General features: G+C 42.1%; 1 protein-coding gene across 7 annotated transcripts in view; it reads left to right on the top strand.

Annotated features, from left to right (window-relative positions):
- ADGRL3 (adhesion G protein-coupled receptor L3) overlaps positions 1-23,276 on the top strand; it is a 558,102-nt gene that overhangs the window by 412,289 nt on the left and 122,537 nt on the right. For all 7 annotated transcript variants that reach the window (XM_088444095.1, XM_088444094.1, XM_088444093.1 and 4 more), the window contains one exon: positions 3,401-3,497. In XM_088444095.1, the coding sequence (XP_088300221.1) occupies positions 3,401-3,497 (97 nt within the window). The remainder of the gene's footprint in view (positions 1-3,400; positions 3,498-23,276) is intronic.

Here is a 23,276-nt window from a genome sequence, read left to right as displayed (position 1 = left end):
TGGGTACAACTTGGAAATTGGCACATTTAAAATATGGTCACTCTACCTTTATACCTTTAGTTTATTTTTTTTTACTTTCTATGCATTTTTTCAAACCCAAACATTAAATGGTTTGTATTTTCAAAATTGATGTGGCCACTGCGATAGGTTGAGGTACCAACTGCTCAGCTTTCATGTATTCTGCTTTCAGGATGCGCTATTTGGTTGTCACACCACTGATGTGGTTTCAGGAAAAAACAGACTAAGGACATTATTGAAAATAATCTCAAAATATACAATTCTAAACCCAGGTTTACATGAAGAGAATATAACACTTCTAAGGCAGAAATTAGAGATAAGAAATAAAAGATGCAAAATACCTGTCAAAAAGGATTACTGTTTATTTGGCCACATTTTCAGTTGTAGGAAATGTAGAAAATATGTCAAATCCCCATAATTGTTACAGAGATAGGTATTGGCGACATATCCATATGTGTCATTGTCACCAGCTTTAACCTCATCACTCCCTTCTTGTTCATTCAACTTTATTGGAGTCAACTAGTGCTGCAACTTTTTTTTTTATCACTTAGGGCTCTATTTACTACAATCCGCATTTGTAATGCAGATTGTAGTGTGATATTACCGAGTGAATTCGCATTGTGAATTTAGGTAATATCACAGGGATTTACTACAAATCCCTTGCAGGGACAGAGCTTGCGAGAAAGCTCTGTCCCTGCGAATCCCCTCAGCACACTAGTCACAGTATTTTCGCAAAAAATACTGTGACAAGTGCCCCTCGCATGCGCCGACCAGCTGCCGTTGCTACCTCCCTGGCGCTAAGCCCCGTCTCCAAGCCCTGCCCCACGATCACGGACCCCCGCCGCCCTCCCTCTCCCTTAATTACAATTACCTGCATGATCCGGGCTCAGGTAATGTCCTCCATGTACTCCGATCAGCTGACATCCCATACTGCACTGGGACCCTGTCAGGTGACGACCGGGCCGCAGTGCAGCATGGGAGACCGACTGACCGGAGCCCCGATCTCCGGTCCCTGGACTCGGGTAAGTTATTATTTTTTTTGCAGTGTATCAGCGTGTGGTCTGTTTAAACCACACAGCTGATCACTGGGGCCGGCTCCGGGCTCTGCTCTCCCCGTCAGAGCAGAACAGGAATCCGGTAACTGGGGGAGACCTCCAGGTGGCGTTAGTATCAGAGCTTTCCCCGGTATTTTTTCACAATTTATTTTTAGTAACTTTGGCCTGATCACATTTCCCATTACAATTATGGGAAATGCGATCTGCTTACTAAAAATAAGTGATCCTTAGGGGTTGGGTAGAATTTTACGAATTCTACTCCAATTACCCTTTAGTAACTTTAGGTGAAACTAAAATAATGTGAAAAGGGTTTGAAAACACCCTTTTTTACTTTATTTTAGTAAAAATAATGTTAATAAATAGAGCCCTTAGTGAACAAAACCTTTACAAGAATCATAGTATATGTTTATTTCATTCACTTTAATAAAAATTCAATTTTGAAATATCCAAAGTATAACCAAGTCCTAAAATGTTGCTTACCTTGCACTAGGACAGGACGGGCACACTGGAGGAATTGCAGCGGTAGAGGCCCATGCTTAAGGGATGTGGCCAGCCACCACAGAGGGAAGCACGTGATGGTGATTCTACATATACCATGTTAATGCACTCTATATATGATATGGGATCCCCGTACACATCAGCCAGCTGCTAAAACTCAATGAAAGCTGTATTAGTTCTAGTAAAGGCCAAATACATGCTATTGTAAAAGAAAGGTTCAATGAAGTTATTACCACTGGGGTGACTTAAGTATTGGTTACTCTTTTATTTTTTTACCATATTTTTAGTTTGCAATATGCTATTTTTTAAATGTTTTTTTTTTTACACAAGAAATCATTAGATCTGTTAACCCAACCACTAGTTTTAATTGGTAGGAGGGCGAATCTTGATGTAGTTCTATAGAAACAATCCAAGCACCCATGTTCATCTATGTTCCTGCTGTACCAGGTAACTGTCCCTCTAATAGAGTAACAATGTATAAATTGAGTGCATTGTCTGGAACCAGACATTAGAGGAGTGGGTGGGGATTAAAGGTGCCTACACACTAGATGACTCTCAAACGATGCAATGTCGTCAGTGATTTCTCTTGAACTCTGCTCGGCAGCTCTCCGGCACTCCAGGACACGATATGGAGCAAAATGGACATACAGTGCACTGTTAACGATTTCCCATTCGTTAGATCGTGCATGATATAGATGTGTGCCCAAATTTAAATAATGGCCTGTACTATCTAGACACAGATGCATGCACAGATCAGTGAGATCCATGCATGCATCTGTTTAAAAATATATTAAAGTGTCTCCTCCTAAAAGCACAACCAGCACCGGACTTTTGAGAGCCAGTCCTGGTTGTGAAAATACAGGGGACAAAAGACAGGACCCGGTGAAAGGGTTCCCCTGGCTGTGGCATTACCCCCCCCCCCCCCCATTAGAAAGAGTGCAGTGCTGGTTATAGAAAGTACAGGGGACCCCTACTCTTTTTTGTCCCCTGTATTTCCAAAACCAGGACCAACTCACTGAGCCCGGTGCTGGTTGTGCTACATACAGGGGACCCCTACATCTTTTTTCCCTTGTATTTTGGCAACCAGGACTGCCTCTGAAAAGTCCAGGGCTGGTTGTGCTTGGGGAGGGTGAGGGGGGGGGTACATTGTTTTTTTTATTTTACACTTGACATGCATTTTTTAATACACAGATGCATGCACGGATCTCACTGATCTGTGCATGCATCTGTGTCAACAGGGAAATGCCTGTCAAGTGACGTCGGAACCGTGCGGGTCGGAACGACATTATGTTCGTGCCTAAACACTGAACGATATGTCGCGAGTCGTGTACAAGATTGCCAGATCTTACTACATGTAGATGATCTGAAGATATGTGCAAAATATTGTTAGTGTGTATGTGCACGTACCTTAAGTGTTAATGCTCATCACTGGGTCCCTGAAGCAGTGAGAAAGGTGCAGCAGACATCACTGGACTCTCCACGCTCTTGCAGAACCCATCTTTTTTCTAAGTCAGGTGTTGCTCATAGTAAATAATCAGGATCTAGTTATTTATCTAGCACAGTCTAGAAAGTGATTGGTACTTTACAGTAGAATTCAGTTGGTTGCTATGGGCAAAATCTCAATTTTTATTTTTAGAATGTTTCATAGTTCTCCCCCACACTGTGTTATCAACTGAGAACAGGTTACTAGCGAGAGTAGTGACCGCAAGATGTCATGGATGCGCCAGATATTTATAATTTAAGTACAAATGTTAATTCATAAACGTGCTATCAGCTTTGCGTCTATTTACGTTGGACACACATACAACTGACTTTCATTTTCCTTTTAGAGTCGAATCCGTAGAATGTGGAATGACACAGTTAGAAAGCAGTCTGAGTCTTCCTTTATTACTGGAGAAATAAACAGTTCAGCTTCTCTCAACAGAGGTAATTATAAGTATCAATGCTTACTGACTTAATAGTGTGTGGCCTCTCTTTCTTTCTTTATCTCTCTCTCTCTCTCTCTCTCTCTCTCTCTCTCTCTCTCTCTCTCTCTTCTCTCTTTTCCGTTCTCTCTTTCTCTTCCTCTCTCATTTTATTTACCAACTATCATCCAATCTTAATAAAGACAACGAAGAATGCTATACATACCGTACAAATTAAAAGTAAATAATGAAATATAATGTAAAAAGTGTATTTTCAAACTTTTTTGGCTAATAAAGGGGGTAATTCAATAAGCCGGTGCAGGATAATTGATCCCCCAGGGCTATACAATTAGCCCTGAAGTCAGCCCGCAGCACTGCACTTGAAGTGTATTTCTTTTAAATATATATATATACACATGATATCGGGCGCACACAGCGGCTTAACACATACAGTAAGTCCGGGAACTTTTCCTAGATTCTATGTGTTAACTCCCGATAGCAGATAATTTATCGGGCGAGAGAAAAAGGCTGTAATTAAATAGTCACAGGTGTTAAAGCCCAAGGCTACCACCTTTTGTCACCCCCGATAAATAATTGGGGCTAATTGAATTGCCCCCTCTTATAAAGTATGCTTGTTGATAATGCAAAATATTGCCTATACAATATAATCATAATGGAAATAGAAATGCTAAACTTCTAAATAGCTACCGATGCAAAAGACTTATTATGAGCACAACCAGCACTTTCAAGAAGATTCTATAATAAATGGAAACGTATAAAACAAGAGAAGAGATGTGAGCAAGATTAAACAAATGCCTATTATAAACTGTTAGTCAGACAATGCTCTTCACATCTGGTTTGCATGGTAGGATAATGGTACTATTACAGCCTTCAACTGTCAGTTGTCATCAGGGAAGAACAAGTGAATTACTGACCTAAGGTAAGAGGGCATTTTATTGCAAAGACTATGATTCATTATAATATGATACAGTTGGCCAAAAATGCAGTTACTGTATCGATTTTTCTGCACCTTTCAAATAAAGAATGATTTTGTCTCAATGGGCCTGATTCAGATGTGGATGCAATGCTGATATTTATGCAGTTCAGCGATTATTGGTGGACTGCATGTGTCTTAGCCGCACTACGCATGTGCCACAAAAGAATTGCAATCAAATGTGACTACGATTGTACTGAAGATTTATTCGCTAGTGATTGACAGATAGGGGCCATTTTGTGGGAGGTAACAAGAAGTGGCAGCAAAAACGCGGGCGTGGCGTGACTGTTTTCAGGGCGTGTCTTTGGCTACATCTTTGATCACATATGCAGTAAATATGGAGCCAGCGTCTGTTCCTGCAGCCATTACCATAAGGCTACTCAGATGGTCGATTATCAAAGGATTTGCGACCACAAATACACAATTTCTTAGATCTGCAAGGCCACCGATAGGCATCTCATTACATTTCCAGGCAGCTGTAGCATTAGTACATTTTCACATGACAGCTGCGTACAAAATCGCAGCTGCGAATGCTTAGCATCCGCATCTAAATCAGGCCCAATATTCTGTAGACCTATGGATTAGTAAAGTAGTTCTCAAACTTGTCATCATGCCTCACTGTGCATATTTGAAAAAATATTTCAACATGTGCGCATGCAGATTATTACTCTATCCACATGTGCCCTACTGCAGAAAGTCACAAAATGCAAATTGTTGTTAGGGCCTGATAGCATGTTTGAGAAACAGTCCTCATATTTAGGACTTAGGTATATATTTGCCAGATGTGTTTTGGTGCAGTAAATCTATCACATGGTAAGAACAGCCTCAAGGAATTTAAGACTAGGGATAAATCCTTAGTATGGTTATGATGAAATGACCATAATTTATGAATGTTGTTTGTATATTATTGGTCTGACTGATGTGAATGATAAACATTCTCTGTAAAGTACTGTGTAATATGTTGGTGCTATATTAATAAAGGTTAACTAATAAGGTTAATAAATCTATCACTTGGTAAGCACGACTAGAACTAAGACTAGGGATTACTGTACCCTTGTAAACAGAATCATCTGTATGTTTATGATGAACTAATCATAAACAAGAACAATGTTTATTATCTGTTTGGTCTGTCATGCCTTCCTGTATATCTTAACTCTCTAGGACATCCCTTCATACTGTAGCTGTAGTTTGTAAGTGAGTAGTGTGATGTGTTATTTCAGCGCTAGGAGATTATGGGAAATTCCAAGCTATCCGCAAGTGTAGGATCCTTTAAGTACAACATGTTGGTGCAGAAACACCACATGTTGCTTACCCCGTCACTATTTTCTTTCTGTGTCATTTTCTGCTTGCATTATAGTTTTCTTTTATAGTCATCACATTTATTCCAGGTGAATTTTTGGCATGCCATAGGTATACAAATGCATGATATTTTCATATATTTTCTTGTAAATTCTACTCTTACATTATGAAATACAAAAAAATCATTTATGATATATTATTACAATATACAATATTTAAGCTACATATTATCTAATTGTATTGTTTCTTCTTCAGGGTCCATAGGGCTCCACAGGGAGACCTTGGGGTGTAGGTGGTGGTTGAGGACCGGGCACCGAACAGTTAAAGCTTTGCTCCCAGAATGCAACGGTCCTTCCCCCCTATACCTTGCCCCCGAGCCAGAGGCACTTCAGTTTCGTCGATTATAACAGTCACCATTATAACAGTGGGCTGCTTCAGCAGCCCAAAAGTTTTTATATTTATGATTTTCTTTATTTTACATTTATTCTTCTGAGCGGGCATCAGCAGACTGTCCGCCGGATGTCTGTGCTGCCGCTCCATCATTCCTCCGGGCGTCGCAAGGCCAGCTCCGCCTGGTGCTCTCGGTGGGCATCCCGGGGACCTTGCTAGCCGGCCCTACGGACAGACCCAGACTGTAGCTCAGTTTATATGGGGATAGGTAAGGCTGGTAACCGCTTGCAGTGGCCCGCAGATGGGGGCAGTCTTAAGGTGTACATCCACTAAGCGATGCGGTGACGACAGTACGATTACAACATTGTAATCGTACAGTCGTTCCCCATCCCCTGTAGTGCCTACACTGAACGATTTGTCGTTCAGTGTAGGCACCCTCCCTCATCCCTGAACATGGTCAACTGTCGTTATTGGCAGATTGACCGGCATGTTCCAGTGATGACTGATGTCGGAAACGAACAGTGGGAGTGCGCTTCACTGATCGTTTCTGACATTTTAGTGCATGATTTGTGCACAATTAATGAGCAATTGAACGATAACGATGTTGTTATCGTTCAATCGCTCATTAATATTGCCTAGTGGATGTGCACCTTTACCTCCAGTCTCAGGGGACAGACCGGAGGTGCTGAGGGTAAACACTGGCTCCGACCACGTGATCCACTAGACCACCAAGGTACATATGGAGTGGGAATCCAGCATCCCAGTGGTTAACAATCAGCATGGGGAGGTCAGCTTTCCCTATTACAGTGGCCCCTCCTCTCAGCTCAGGGCGCCATTCCTCTGAGGTCTAGCTTCTCTGAGCTGCTCTCCTCCTCAAACCACACTCCCTCAGAGGTCTCCGGTGGCCATCTTCTACAGGCTCAGCCACAGCTCTCTCAGGGAAACGCAGGGTCCGGTCCCCCTACATACCTCTCCCTGGAGACAGGTTATGTAGCACTATAACCTACCAGCCATTAAGGACTGAGTAGTAGTGCCATTTTGCAGTTATATGTATTTCTGCATTGTATGCGACTTATGCTAGCGCTGTCTGTCTGTATATTCTCTCTATACTGTCAGTATATATCTTTCCCTTTTTTTCTCATCTTTGCCCTAATATACAGGTGTATTCAGGGTTTTCTGAACCTCACATTTCTTGTATGTGTGAAGCTTGTCACATACAGTTATTTACCGCACATTGCCATATTTTGTGCTGTGCCCTCCTGCAGCTTGCCCAAGACACGATCAGTATAGTGCATTCCCACTTGGAAATCACAAACCTAGTGGTTGCATATTACTCAGTGCCATATTGTGTACTATACTAGTAGTAGCAAGTAAGCAGCGGCACCCATACTGCTCTCATGCAAATTATGTGATGCAGGCTTAAATTAGGAGAATTTAATACAGGCTGGGCTATGTGCTAAATGTAATACCCCTACAGGCCCATCAGACCCCCCGCCCCGGCTCAGGAGCCCCCCATGGCTTCCTTTTCTCAGGTGCTGGCCACTATTGTGGACCGCCTAGCAGTCCCGGCTGTAATTCCCCCTATGGGGTTTCCACAACAGGTACAAGCAATACAGGTATCTCCTATGCTATCTCCATGGGTAGACATACTCTCTAACTCAGTACAAAGTCTGGCGGCTACCTCTACAAATTATGTTGCAAGGTGAGAAGCCCTTACCCAGTAAAATTACTAAGCGTTCTGTGTTATCTTCACAGTCTACACAGCTCTCAGATTCTGAGGTGTCATCTGAGGAGGCAGAAGATGCTGATCTCTCTAATACAGAGTCCCCTTCAGGCAGGGGCATTTCTAGAGAGGAGGGGGCCCGTGTGCAGTCTCCGACATGGGCCCCTTCCTCTCTGTCCGGCGGCCGGCACTGCACTGAGCTATGCTCGGCCACGCCAGAGTTATAGACTCTGGGCACAAGAGTGTGCCCAGAGTCTATAGAGTATGCGCTGGTCACCGGGAAAATGGCCGCGAGCATTGGACATCAGCTGAGTTGACCTTGCCAATCAAAGTATTGGAACTCCAAGCCATCTACAAAGCCCTCACTTTGGCTCAAGACATTCTACAGGGCAAGCCTGTACAAGTACAGTCTGACAACGCCACAGCAGTGGCCTACATCAGTCACCAGGGAGGCACTCAAAGTCGGTCAGCAATGATAGAAGTGTCACGCATTCTCACATGGGCCAAAGGTCACCTCTCAGCCATCTCTGCAGTGTTCATTCTGGGAGTTCTAAACTGGGAAGTGGACTTCCTCAGCTGTCATGAAGTGCATGCCGGGAAATGGTCTATGACCAAGCTATGACCCTCATGTGTTTTGGGTCTCTAGAGTCCTGGCCTTCCTCCAAGCTGGAGTGGATCTTGGACTCCACCTTACTGTACTTCGCTGAAGGTACACGTCTCTGCTCTGTCCAACTGCTTCACTGCTGGATGTCCACACCTTCCTTTAAGTTTTCCTTCGAATACAATCTCCCTTTGTCCCTCTTGTGTGTCAGGGTTCAGCCTAGTATTGGCCATTGCTCACCTCTGCGCTGGCTTCCCCTGACTTCTCTCATGGTCAGGCGCCAGTTGCGGCGGAGGGTGACGCGCTGAGGATTCTGCCTTAGGTGCTGGTGGACTTCTATGAGCGGCCCTGTGTCTTGGATATTGTGGTTCCCTTCATGGGCACCACCATGACAGTCCTTCTCATGTGACAAGTGAGACGGTGCAAAGGGTTCATCAATCAATGTGAGATACAAATTGATTGTCTGCCCCAGAACTTCCCTACCTCCAGGTCTAAAGTGGCATATGTTATCTCCCTGTTGACAGGAACAGCATTGAACTGGGTCTCTTTGCTATGGGAGCGAGTTTACCCTCTGGTGGCTAACTATGAAAGTTTCATTTCCTCATTTAAAAGGATTTTTTATGAACCAGGTCATTCTGCCTCAGCCTCTTCTGATCTCCTTCGTGTCCGTCAGGGGACTCACACCATCAGACAATATGTAGTCCAATTCCAAACCATTACCTCAGAATTAAAGTGAAACCAGGAAGCTCTGAAAGCAGCATTCCTCCATGGACTTTCCGAAAATATGAGGTCGAACTAGCCTCTCGAGATCATCCAGAGTCCTTCGCCGATTTAACATCTCTTTGTATTAAGATTGACCTACATCACAGAGAATGATGGACGAGTAGAGGACGAGGAAATTGCTTCCAGGACTGGCCATTTCCGAGTGCCAGCTCTTCTTCTCCTGTTGCCAACAGCGTGGAGCCCATGCAAGTCAATAAATCTCGGCTGACTTCATCTGAACAGAATTGGCGCTTTCAGAACAAGCTTTTCCTGTATTGTGCTGCTCCAAAACACATGCTCAAGAATTGTCCTCTCCTTGCGGGAAAGACCTTAACTGAAGTCAGGAGCATTCAGTTAGGGGTGGTGATCAAACTATCCCAGTTTATGGATAGTCTTTTATGAGTATCCCTTTTCCATAAGTCCAGGACAAAGATCTTAAAGCCTTGGTGGATTCCGGTGCTGTTGGAAATGATATTTCTGAGCCCTTGGTACAATTGTTAGGCATTCCAGTTATTCGGAATAGACAGCAAAATCATTCTAGGGGAGTCTATTTCCTCTGTTACCGCTCCAGTGTCCCTCTGTGTTGGATGTCTCCATCAGGAAATGTTGGGAGTTTTTAGTCCTACCTAGCTCCTCCTACGGTCTCGTTTTATGTTTACCTTGGTTGAAACAACATAATCCCACATTAAATTGGTCTAATATGGAAATTCTTGCCTGGGTCCGAATTGCCTTCACTGATGTTTGTCCCGCATACTTCCTGTGTGTACTCAGCAAGTTTCTTCCAAACTTCCTGTTCCAGATCAATTGAAAATTTCCTCAGCTCTCTGCCTGCCCGAGCCTTGCAAGGACTTCGCTCATGTCTTTTGCGAACAGGCTGCAAACAAATGACCTCCTCATCGTCCTGGAGACTGTCACATAGAAAATATTCCTGGGAAACTGCCACCCCATGGTCGAGTCTACCCTCGTTCCGTTCTGGAGACTGTGGCAATGTCCAAATATATTAAAGAGAATTTGGCCAAAGGATTAATCAGATCATCCTCTTCACCTTCTGGGGCTGGTTCTTTCTTTGCACAAAAGAAGGATGGAGGTCTCAGGCCCTGCATAGATTATCGTGACCTTAATCAAATCACTGTCAAGAACCGGTATCCTCTCCCGCTCATCTCAGAACTCTTTGACAAGGTTCGTGGGGCTCGCATCTTCACAAAGCTGGATCTCCGTGGAGCTTACAATTTAATCCATATCAAGGCTGGGGATGAGTGGAAAACCGCGTATAATAATCAAGACGGTCACTTTGAATACTTGATGATGCCCTTTGGGTTGAGTAATGCTCCTGCAGTTTTCCAAAGTTATGTAAACAAGATTTTCAGAGTTGTTCTTTATAAGTATGTCATGGTCTACCTAGACAACATTTTGATTTTTTCGGAAGATTTACAATCACACCAGTGTCATCGTAAATCTATACGGAAAACTTTCCAAGTGCCTCTTTGAACAATCTTCTGTGCCATTCTTGGGACATATTATCTCTGGAAAATCCTTGGAGATGGATCCGGACAAGCTGAGTGCTATTCAAAATTGGCCTCAACCTAACTCCTTGAAGAATACCCAATGATTTTTAGGATTTTCCAATTATTACAGAAGATTTATTTATAATTTCTTTTCGCTGGTTGCGCCCATCACAGAACTCACAAGGAAAGGAGCTAATCCTTGCCATTGGCTTCCTCAGCAGTTCAATCATTCCAAAACTTGAAAACAGCTTTCTGTACCGCTCCAATTCTTCACCAACCTCAGCTTCACCAACCTTTCACTCTGGAGGTGGATGCGTCATCAATAGGAGTGGAAGCAGTGCTGTTTCAAACAGCTGAGGATGGGAAAAACCATCCATGTGGGTTTTTCTCACGAAAATGTTCCCAGGCGGAGAGGAATTATACTATTGGTTACCAGGAGTCACTGGTGATGCACTTAGCACTTGAAGAGTGGCAATATCTTCTGGAAGGGGCTAGATTCCCTATTGCCATCATCACAGACCATAAAAACCTGGAATACTTACAAACTGCTCATCGTTTAAATGCCAGACAGGCTTGTTGGCCACTCTTTTTGCCAGATTTGATTTTAAACTTCAGTTTCGCCCAAAAACTGACGCTTTTTCTTGTTCCTTTCTGACCACTCAGGAGGAGGAGGATTAATCCCAAGCTAATCCATCCCTTGATCCTCTTGTCTTTGCACCCACCCAGCCACTGACTCCCTCACCTGATCTTTGTTGCTCCACAACTGCGTAGGAGTTTACTAACTTGGGCTCATGCCTCACTCTTTGCTGGACACTCTGGTATCCTCAAGACACCAAGTTTTTACAACAAACTTACTGGTGGCCTACCATGAGAAGAGACGTTCGAGACTTTATTTTGTCGTGTGTTAAATGTGTCCAGCACAAGGTATCCCGCAATAAAGTTGTTGGTCCATTACGTCCTTTACCAATTCCAGTCGCTCCCTGGACTCATTTGTCGATGGACTTTATTAGGGAGTTGCCTCTGTCCCAAGGCCATAGTAATATTTGGGTGATTGTGGATCGCTTCTCGAAGATGACTCACTTTGTCCCTCTTGTCGGTCTCCCTTCTGCTCCACAATTGGCAACATTTTTTATCCGGGATGTCTTTAGACTACATGGCTTACCCAAGGAAATTGTCTCCGATCGAGGGGTACAGTTCGTAGCCGAGAGGGTGAACCAAGAGTTGGAGACCTTTATTAGACTCTTACAGGGGTATTCAATATGGGAGCGATAAGTCCGTTTTTGCGTTAATATGGGAGGTATGACGTAATTATCGCAGGTTTTAGTTTTACACTGTATTCAATTTCAGAGACTTTTCGCAGTTTTGAAAAGTCTGTGATAAAAAACGAGGATAACTTTTCACCATTGAATAGGTGTTGAAAAAAAGTGCAGAATTGGGGTTTAGGGGGGCAGGCTTAAAAAAAATAGCCTGCACCCCTGGGAATGACATTTAAAAAAGAACTGTGTCAAAAAAAGTTTAAAAAAATTAAATTAAAAATTGGGGTGAAAAAAAAAAATGGGAAAAAATTGTTTAACAATAGGGAAATAGGTTCAGGGCTATTCTGCAAGTATGCGGCAGGTGTTTTGAAGAATAGATTTATAGCGGCAGGTGCACAAATGCAGAATTTGTAAATACTTACTTTAGGGACTTAAAAATATGCTAGTACCCATTTTCATGTACCCCAAATTTGATGGGACCACTTAAAAAAACGAAAAAATAACCTAAGTGCTCTTCTGCAACACTTCTTCAATGTCGGGAAAAAAACACCTGCTGCGGCTATTTAAATCCCCGACTTTCATTTAAAGGCTAAAACAGGGGTACCCATAGTGATCCCCCATGTTTTTACAACTTTAGGGAGGTCTTACAATTTTTTTAAGGAAAAATTCATAACTTTACGCAAATCCAACTTCGGAGGTTCCCGTTTTCGTTAATTTTATATTGCATATGGGGAGAAGCGGGAGCGCGCCCGATACTTTAATGCAGGTAAAAACTCCGATATGAAACGTTAACTTCGGCAGTGAAGTTAACGTTTCATATTGAATACCCCTATTTGTGTCCTCCTCACAAGATGACTTGGTTGATCTGTTGCCTTGGGCTGAGTTTTCTCACAACTTTAGGTATCATGCATCTTCTGGCTCCACACCATTTTTTATGGTCAATGGTAGACATCCTCGAGTGCCTGATTTCCAAGAGTTACCATCCGTGGAAGTACCAGCTGTGACTAATCTGGTAGCCTCATTTGCAGATTTATGGAAAGATATTCATTCCTCGTTGAAGAAGGCCTCAAGTAGTTGTAAGAAGTTTGCGGATCAAAAACGTCTTGCTGTTCCTCTTTTAAGGGTGGGAGATAGGTGTTTTACCTTTTACCTGTTTCACTGTTGCATAAGAATAATATAGATTCTAATCCAGTATACTTAAGAATTTGTCATGTTATTAATTAATTAAATAAATAGATCTAGCCCTTAACTGGGAGCACATATCCCCCAGGGTTGATGCATCAATAACAACGATAAACATCATTACAGAGTATTTATACCTTCTATTACAGTTTTCAGGTAATACGCCCCCTGTACACCCACTGACATCATCAGATAGACAAAGTTTGTTCTTGTTAGCCCTTCCTGTGCTTGGCAGTCAAGTAGAAAGTAGATTCCTTTATGAGATGATCATTGTTCTGCATAACTATATTTGGCCACTGAATTTCTCTAGCACAAAATTATACATAAATTGTCAAGCCCATTCTGCAGATAAACAACTTCATAGGGAGTTGCCCTTAAAGATATCTCATCTAATTTCTCTATTTAAATGTGTACAAAGCAAAATGGCTGTGCAAAGGCCATTTTGAATGATATTCATTATTGAATGATATTCATTATAAAGCATATGTAAATTAGTTTTCCACAGTCCACCCTTAGATAAGCACATTTTTACATGTGCTATATCTCATATCCATCTCTTGTATGTTTTAATTTTTAAAGAACCCATCTGAATTCAGCATAGGCCAAATTTATAGAATAAGAAGAATCAGGATTAAGATTTCAAGAATAAACTTTGTCTGTACATAAAATATGTTTGAAAATACTTTTCTAAACCTGAAAATCAAAAACTAGGTTCTAATCATAAATCATTTTCAGAATTTTTATCATAATGTTCTCGTAGAAATTATTTTTGTATAGTATAAGCCTCATTTATGTAATTAGTAATAATGGCTTCTTCATCTGTAGTATATTGGTCAAATCATTTCAACAGTGAATTCCAAGATTTGTATAAAAAGTTCAACAATATCCTCCAGTCTGTACAATATATCAATCAATTATGGGCGGTGCTGTAGTAACAGTTCATTCCGGAATATTTTTAATAAATGTCCAACATATCTGAATGCCTTATCGTATCATAAAGTTCAGGCTCATTGTCAATAAATTTGTCCATAAAACTCAGCCATATCAATAATCTCTTGTTGATTATCCAAATATCCCCAATTATCATACGTAAGGATGTTAGCAAAGGTTGTACCAGCACGATGTTTCACTGAAATATCAATCAGGGAAATTTAGTTTTATTCACTTGAACAATGGGCCTGATTCAGAGCCGCTCATATGCGGCCGCTCGTTCGCTCTGAGCGATGTTCGCACAACTGCGCATGCATATGGTTCGCAATGCGCATGCGCAAACCAGTCATTGCGGTCGGAAATCGTGTGCTCGTAAAACAACGAGGGGCTGCTAATTTGATTGACAGAATGTACCGTTTGTGGGTGGTAACAGGGGAAGGTGCTTGAAAACGGGGGAGTGGAGATCCGAACGCAGGCGTGCCTAACGGTCAAAACGGTGTTTAATGGGAGTGCATAATTAGTAAAGGAGTGTCATCGACCACGTCACTTGGTTGTCTTTTAGCCTGAACTGCTCGCAGTGATAGCGAGAAGTAAATCCTACCACAAGCACTGCGAGCAGTTGAGATGCCTTTCGATGTTCCCGATTAATCTAATAAATAACGGAGATGACGTGTGATGCGAACGGCAAAGGGGCGTCTTTACAAAATAGCGAGCGCATTTTTCGGATGTTCGCTCAGACATAGAGGCGAGCGCTCAATTTAAATATCCGGGCCCCTTTTTAAGAACGAGCGTCCGCAAATAGCGTCCGGGTCTGAATCAGGCCCAATGTCTCTTCTAGAACTGGCATCCTGCAAAAGAACTTATCACAAATTATTATGAGTTATAACATAAAATTGTAGTATCAGTTTGCCTAAATAGAAAATATATTCAGAATTAATTGGCAAACATTTGTAGACATACTTTCCACATATAAATTAAAGATTTGATAACAAGAAAATAACATAAAATCCTAATACCATAGTATTAACTATTATTCCTAATATGTCTGAACTATATGATCTGTCTCACTATTTGGAACACTATTGGAACTAATCCCTAGCAGTGTATAATCAAATCCCTCATTGTAAAAATCTATTGTACATATTATACATTCAGCTCTTTTAAAATCTTCCTTACATTGTTCAGTACAGCAAGGAACTTAAGGTTTGTACACAGTAAAGATTTTATTACAATATTCTGACTCAACATTTTCTACTTGTATTGGACTAGTAAACATTCCTGCAGTCATTCAAATCTGAGGTGTAGTCTGCTTCATTTTTTATAAACTATCTGATTGAAACAAAATGGAATGTGTCCACTTACATATGGAAATAACACAATTACTAGTGGTTTTGTCAAGTTAAAGTTATCAGTAACCCTTTTTTTTTCTTTACAACTTTTAATGACACAATCCTCACATGTTTCTATATTAATTATCTTAGTCATTTCAGTATATTTCAACTCAACAATGGTTCTGGCAAAAATGGTTGTCATCCAAGAACATTTGCTTAAAAGTACCCAGTATGAAATTTGCCCTGCTGATTATTGGCCCATACTGCATTCTCAAGATAATTAATCCTGTGGTGTATAAACTGGAACTTCCACCTCAACTGAAGATTTCGAATACTTTTCGTATTTCTCTCTTGCATCCTTTAATTCTGAACCAATATTCAACATTCATCTCCTAAGACGCCTCAAGTACAGACTCATGAAGGTGTCGAATTTGAGATTGAAAAATTCTTGACTCTCGTCATCGATTTAATTGCCTTCAGAACCTCATTGACTGGAATGGGTATGGACCCGAAGAACGAGCATGGATCAAAGCTTCCGATGTTCATGCTTCTCAACTTGTTTCGAACTTTTCATAGGAAGTTTCCTGATAAACCTTGTGGGTGTCCGGAGTCCACCCTGAAAAGGGGGGGTACTGTCAGGGTTCAGCCTAGGATCGTCCGTTGCTCACCTCTGCGCCGGCTTCCCCATACTTCTCGCGCGGTCAGAAGTCAGGTGCAGCGGCGGGTGACATGCTGAGGATTCTGTCTTAGGTGCTGGTGGACTTCTATGAGTGGCCCTGTGGCTTGGGTATTGTGGTTCCCGTCATGGACGCCGCCATGATAGTCCTTCTCACGTGACAGTACCTCCAACCAATGGTAGTATGGTCTGGGTCAGCTGACGCTGTCCTCCTATCAACTGCTACCCCTGGGTATATAACCCGGCCCCAGAACACCAGGAAGTTGCCTGAACAACGTTTGTCATTTCTAGTTTATGCTACTCGTGTCCTCGTTCCAGGTTCCCTTGCGACTACCTCTGAGTCTTTGCTGTGCCACTTCTCAGTGTAACAGTGCGTCATACCACCTCTGCCTGTGTGCAACTCCGTGCCACTTCCCACTGCAACAGTGCATCATACCACCTCTGCCTGTGTGCAACTCCGTGCCACTTCTCAGGGCAACAGGGCATCATATCACCTCTGCCTGTGTGCATCCACAAGTGCCATCTCTCGGAGAAACTGTGCATCCCTAACACCTCTGCCAGTGTACCATGCCAGGTGCCGTCTTTCAGTACAACGGTGTGTAATATACCATCTTCCATTGCAACAGAGTGCTAAACATCTCAACCTGTGGGTACATCAAGTATCATCTCTTGCTTCGGTAGTGCCTCTTCTGAGGCATATTCCTCGGGCCACAGTCTGTGTGAGTCTCTATTCCCATGGGTTTGGATACCTGATTAAAGGACCGCAACCTGCCTGCTGGGTGCAGCTTAAACCCATATCCCGATTGGTGGGGTCACTGGAGAACACCTCTCAGCAGGTTAGACTCCGTACCTTTAATCAGGTCTCGTCAAGGTCCAACTCCTGTGGATGAGGAGATCATATATTCAGGCCCTACAACCTCGGACCTATGCTTTCAATACTCCAGTGGCAAGCATGACACTGTGGCTCCCTGGGATTTGTCAGTGGTTCTTCAGGCCTTACAGGGCACTCTGTTTGAACCTTTGGAATCTGTAGATCTCAAATGGCTCACAACGAAGACACTTTTTCTTCTGGCTATGGCGTCCGCCCAAAGGGTATCAGATTTAGGGGCACTCTCCTGTTGCTCCCCATTTCTAATCTTCCATCAGGACAGGGCTGTTCTTCGGACTCACCCTGGTTTCCTTCCCAAAGTGGCTACTCGTTTCCATATTAATGAGGAAATCATAGTCCCAGCCTTCCAATCACCAGACCTCTCGTTAGGTGAGGCCTTCTTCGATGTGGTCCGTGCTCTCAGTGACTCCCTATTTGTGCTCTATGGATTTCACAGGCTTACACGCAGGATGGCCTTCCTGTACCGTCTACTGTTACTGCTCATTCCGCCCGCTCTGTGGGTCCCTCGTGGGCAGCTCGCCATGGTGCCTCAGCTGAACAGCTTTGTAAAGAGGCCACGTGGTCTTCTGTTCACACATTTCTTAGTTTTTATGCCTTCGATTCATTTGCCTCTCAGGATGCTTCATTTGGATGCTGAATTCTCCTCTCAGCTCAGGAGCGCCCCCACCCTTGAAAAACTGCTTTGGGACATCCCCAAAGTCTCCCTGTGGAGGCCTATGGACCACGAAGAAGGAAATCAGAGTAATGGTAAAAGTTATGGTAAAACTTACCTTCATTAACTCTTTCTTCGAAGTCCATAGGGTCCACAGTGTACCTGCTCTGACTCATCTGGCTTCTATGGGCTCTGTTTCCTGTCTTCTTCTTTGTGAGAATGTGATTCTTGTTTGTACCAGTCTTCCTTCTCTCTTCTCCACCTCCGACCCTAGGCTTGTCACGAACTGAAGTGCCTCTGGCTCGGAGGTGGGGTATAGGGGGAAGGACCGTTGCATCCAGGGAGAAAAGTTTTAACTGTTCGGTGCCCAGTCCTCAACCATCATCTGCACCCCAAGGTCTCCCTGTGGACCCTATTGACTTCGAAGAAAGAGAGTTAACGAAGGTAAGTTTTACCATAACTCTAATTATTTCTGTTATAAAAGGTATTTGTTGCTTATTTAAAGCTGTCCTGGACCATAAGATAAAGGAAATTTCCATTTCGTGAAAAGCAGTACATAAAATACATAACAGCATTAGATGGAAATACTGTACTTGTGCTACATGAACGAGGCAGAAAAAAAAGAGTGATTTTTCTTAAAATTATCAATATCTTTTTTGTCAGTGCTTTATAACCTGATTTTATGTACAACATAAATGGTAATCTATAGTATTTTGTTTTAGCACAGTAAGGCCACAAAAGTATTTTTAGAAGACTTTATTATAAGGAGTAAACCACATTTTTTTGTGGTATTGCAAATAATATGTTAAGTGTCGTGTTATTTCTCTATATATTCTCTAGCACTTTATTATATAATAGTGAAATAAATATTGATTTCATAGCTGTTTATAATCAATTACTAATTAATAAACCATTTGCAAAGGCATAACCAGGAAATATAATTCATTTCTCTTGTTAAAAATTCCTTATATTAATTTAATTAAAAGAATTGTAAATAAAGGTCGCACATACTTAATTTTAAGATATTTGTAAGTTCTCATTAAGTTGCTAAATAGTATTCAACAGGGTCAATGCCGCTGCATAGAGCGCAGGATGCTCTGTGGGTGGAACAGCCCATCCCCGTGATCTGTATTTGGGGCAGCACCTGAGATGCGGGTGCAGTGCCAGTTTAAATCTAGCCATGACCCAATCACGGTTTGCGAACCGACATTCAGTCAGAAGCAGCTACATTGAGCCAATCATGGCTCATCGTGTCATAACTCCACCCGCTTGCACCATCTGACGTCAGACGCCGCCGAGCAGCGGCTGCATGAAGAGAAGAATTTGTTGGGTTTACCCCCCCCTCCCTAGACCACTAGGTATTGGGCATTAGGCCTGTGGGTTTCAATCAGGCCTCAGGCCTGTGGGGTATGATAGGTGGGCAGAGGGCCCATGCCAGAAGTTTTAAGTGACTATTCCCCAGTCACTTTGTATTCTAAGGTATGCAGGCAATAGCCTGAGCTCCTGGTGAGTGTCTGGGCATTAGGCCCAGTCCACCCTTTAGTAACAGATAGGTAAGGGGGGCCCATACTGTGTGGCATAATGCCAGGGCCAGCTCCAGGTGGAGCAGTGCCCTATTTCAGTATTGGTTAGTGCCTGTTATCCTCTACACATGTGGCCAAAAAGGGTGTGTGGTCTAATATCCATAGACCACGCCCTCTATATGACGTTATTTGGGGGCATTCCCGTATGGCACACCTCCCATTTTACATCATGCTGGTGGCGAGCCCAGCACGCCATCAGTAGCTGGGCTGCCCCCACTGAATGGATGCTGCATGCATGCACGCAGCATCCATTCAGCCTCACTAGGACCATTGCACTCAGCTTAGCAAAGCAGAGCTGCGGCGGTGCATGTCCCCAACCTCCCGACCGCTCACGAGACACTTCGGCCTGCGGGTGGACAAGCAGGAAAGTGCCGGAAAAATGGGACTGTCCCACTAGACTGTCGCCACACTTTACGGCCAGAGGAGTAGAGTGGAACCATTGCGCCTGGAGAAAGTGCATGTCATAGCGCCCCCCTGCCCCACCCCCTTTCCCTGTACTGAACTGTGCCAGTGAGGTATGGCCAGCCTGCGGGGGAATACTGAAGTGAAGAGAAAATCAAAAGAGCAAACAGTGGCAGTATCACCCTCATTACTATAAATAGCAAAGCAGTGACTTTTTTTAAACTCATACCTTAAAATTTAAGTTTAGGATTGTACCTCAGATGTGCCACTTTTAAGTCCATTGAAGCACAATGAATGAATGAGGAGAAAAGGAGGGAGGGGATCAGAGAGGAAAGTGCCAATCAGAGAGGGGAGGTGACAGAAGCCAATAAGAAAAGGAGTGGAGAGGGGTGGTGAGAGAAGCAAATAAGAAAGGAGAGGGGAAGGGCAAAGAGCCAATCAGAGAGGGGAGGTGACAGAAGCCAATAAGAAAGGAGAGGGGAAGGGCAAAGAACCGATCAGAGAGGGGAGGTAACAGAAACCAATAAGAAAGGAGAGGGGAAGGGCAAAGAGCTGATCAGAGAGGGGAGGTGACAGAAGCCAATAAGAAAAGGAGCAGGGAGGGGTGGTCACAGAAGCCAATAAGAAAGGAGGGAGGAGGGGCAAAGAGTAGATCAGAGAGGGGTGGTGATAGAAGCCAATAGGAAAAGGACAGGAGGGAGGTGGTTGGATTAATATATCAGGCGCCAAACAGTCACTAATCCGGTGAAATATATATATGTGGTGTAGGCTGCCGCTTGACACCTGGGAATAATGCCAATCTATCCAACAGTAAAAATTAGAAGAGATTAGGTGGACAGCGCTGCACAAACACACATGAAATCAAAAATTGTAATTAATAAATCACTTTTTAATACACAATAATACAAAATGGTATGTCTCCAGCGCACTGTTGCTAAGATGTAAATATCTGGAGTGACATACTAAAACACTGACACAAATGTATAAAATGACACAATAACAGTAAATGCAATAATAAAGTATAATATAATTGTTAAAATAGCTAGATAGTTCCTCCTAAGCAAAAAGTAAAGTCACTAGTGGAACCGTTGTAATTGTCCTTAATGAGGTATAGATGTTTGTAGACCAAGAAGTTGTTGTTACGACTATTGGCTCTGCTGTGTGAATTTGCCCAAAAAATGGTGGCTATGAATTACTAATGCAATGTCCACATATGATGCACATACCCACAACACCTCTTGAGGTGAACAGAGCTGTAACTTCTGCGAATGATGTATCCTCCGGCAGCACAGCGGGATCGCTATTCCTACCAGCTGGAAAGTGATCCTGCGGTCAGTTTTAGGACCCGTCATCCATTGCTGTAGGTGTACCCGTGCTGCACTGATTTAAGCCATGTCCTCACAGCCAAATAATGGTGCAGTGTGGAGAGGAATCCCTGCACCACACTGAACGTGATAGATCACGTTAGATGGATCAGCTGTCCGGCTGTGCAGGGCTCATTGTGTAATGTGTGAGCAGTCTCCACGGGACAGCGGGCAATGGCTCTGGGGATGCTGTGTGTGAGCAGTCTCCATGGGACAGTGGGCAATAGTTCCGGGGATGTGGGAGTACACAAGTAGAACAAGCGTGTTCCCTTAACGTGTTTCACCGCTAGCAGCGGCTTTATCAAAAGGCAGGATAGATGCTCTATGTCCACAATGGGGTTTAAGTAGCATCTACTCAGGCTCAATCACCTGTCGGTACTTAAGTAATTCACAGGTTCAGAATAACGTGCAATATGTTACTCATTCCTTATCCGCTATTAACATCAAAGGTTCCGGCAGAAAGCACATAATATATTATTATTGATCTTATTGTCTTAAAAATAGTGAATAAGAAATACACTGAAAAAATAAAAATAAAAAATATAAAATATATATAAAAACATTCATATATATAACTAGACATGCATACATAAATGAGTATGCGCTAGAAAAGCCACACATAAATTTAAATAATATATATACATATGTGTCAATTCCCAATTGTGCCATATGGTAACTAGATAACAAGATAATAATAAATTAGATGATTTAGACGTGTTATACTACAGTACTAAAAAAGTAATGCCAAATAAACTACACCCATTTGATACAAGATAAATGAATGTTAGTATCTACGCAAAAGCTATAGTGATAGTATATAGATGTAGAGGTGGGGAACCCACTAAATAGATCATACCATTAAAGGGAGAGAAGGCAAACAATAAAAAAGAAAAAAAAAATTCAAAAGATCCTCAAAATATCTTTAAAGATCTCCCATTTTGCATTTATTATTATTTACTCACAAACCTTTTATATAGAACAGAAGAATCCAGATACACAGATAAATCTAATCAGTTTAAGAATATATATGTATAAAAGTACATATATATGTAATACCCAACAGTTGAATCTGGGCTGAGAGATATTTAATTATTATATTAGACAAAAGTACCGTATGTATATATATATATATATATATATATATATAGAGATAAATTTTTTCAAAAGACAACAAGAGAATAGATACCTAACTATTACTCTGTTTTATAATACATAAAAAGCATTAATGAAAAGAGAGAGTATATATGTTTATGTGTATTAGCCCTAGAGAGTTCAAAAAACAAGTATATCTAAAGTAAACAACAACAGTTGCAAAAGTATCACAAAAATATACATAGCAAAGATAGTGGAACATAAATTTAGATGAATTCAAGATCTATTGTCTGATTGAGGCCCTGTAGACTTAATGTCTGCATTTTAAGTATCCATGCGGCCTCTTGTTTGCATAGGCCTCTTGTTTGCCGCCCCTCTTGTTTCCATGCGGCCTCTTGTTTGCCGCCCCTCGGCATCTGTGGGATCTGTTCTACCCCCACCACCTTAAGACCACTGGGGTTGCTAGAGTGATGTTCCAAAGAGTGTCTTGGTATGATTGACACATTTCTTTATAATGTTCCGTCTATGCTCAAGAAATCTTTGTTTAAGTGGCCTGATGGTGCGACCAATATAATATAAATTGCATGGGCATATTAACAGATATATCACAAATTGTGAGTTACAGTTAATAAACGACCGAATCTCAAATTTAGTCAGTGCTACCGAAACCAACACATATTTAGTTTTATTAAGAATGTGAGAACAAGTAATACATTTATTGTGATTACATTTAAAACATTAAACACTATTGAGGGTTTGTGTTCAAGGATTGTCTTCAAAAGTGGATCTGTTAACAATAGATTTTGATTGTTTCTCATGATTCCACATATTTTGTTTGCGGCTGCATTATATTTGGAAATGAAAGTTGGTCCCACAGTTTTAGAATTTGTCTTTATGTTTTTCTTATTTTTCTTATTTGTTCCTTCCTTATCATTTGTACCCAAAATGGATGCTCTATCTAGAGATTTGGAGAAGTCAAACGCTTCATCCAAAACTGTTTGTGGATATTCTTTCATAGAGAAATCTCTCATCAGTTCAACTGCATGCTCATGAAATTTATTTTCTGACGTACAATTTCTACGAATTCTATAGAACTGGCTCTTAGGGATGTTATTATGCCATTTCTTTTTATGATTACTAGTGGTCTATATGGTCTATATATGGTCTATA

This window comes from Taudactylus pleione, unplaced genomic scaffold, assembly GCF_031769625.1.
Source record: "Taudactylus pleione unplaced genomic scaffold, aTauple2 ptg000347l, whole genome shotgun sequence".
NCBI classification, from domain to species: domain Eukaryota; kingdom Metazoa; phylum Chordata; class Amphibia; order Anura; family Myobatrachidae; genus Taudactylus; species Taudactylus pleione.
This window is presented reverse-complemented; position numbering and strand designations above follow the sequence as displayed.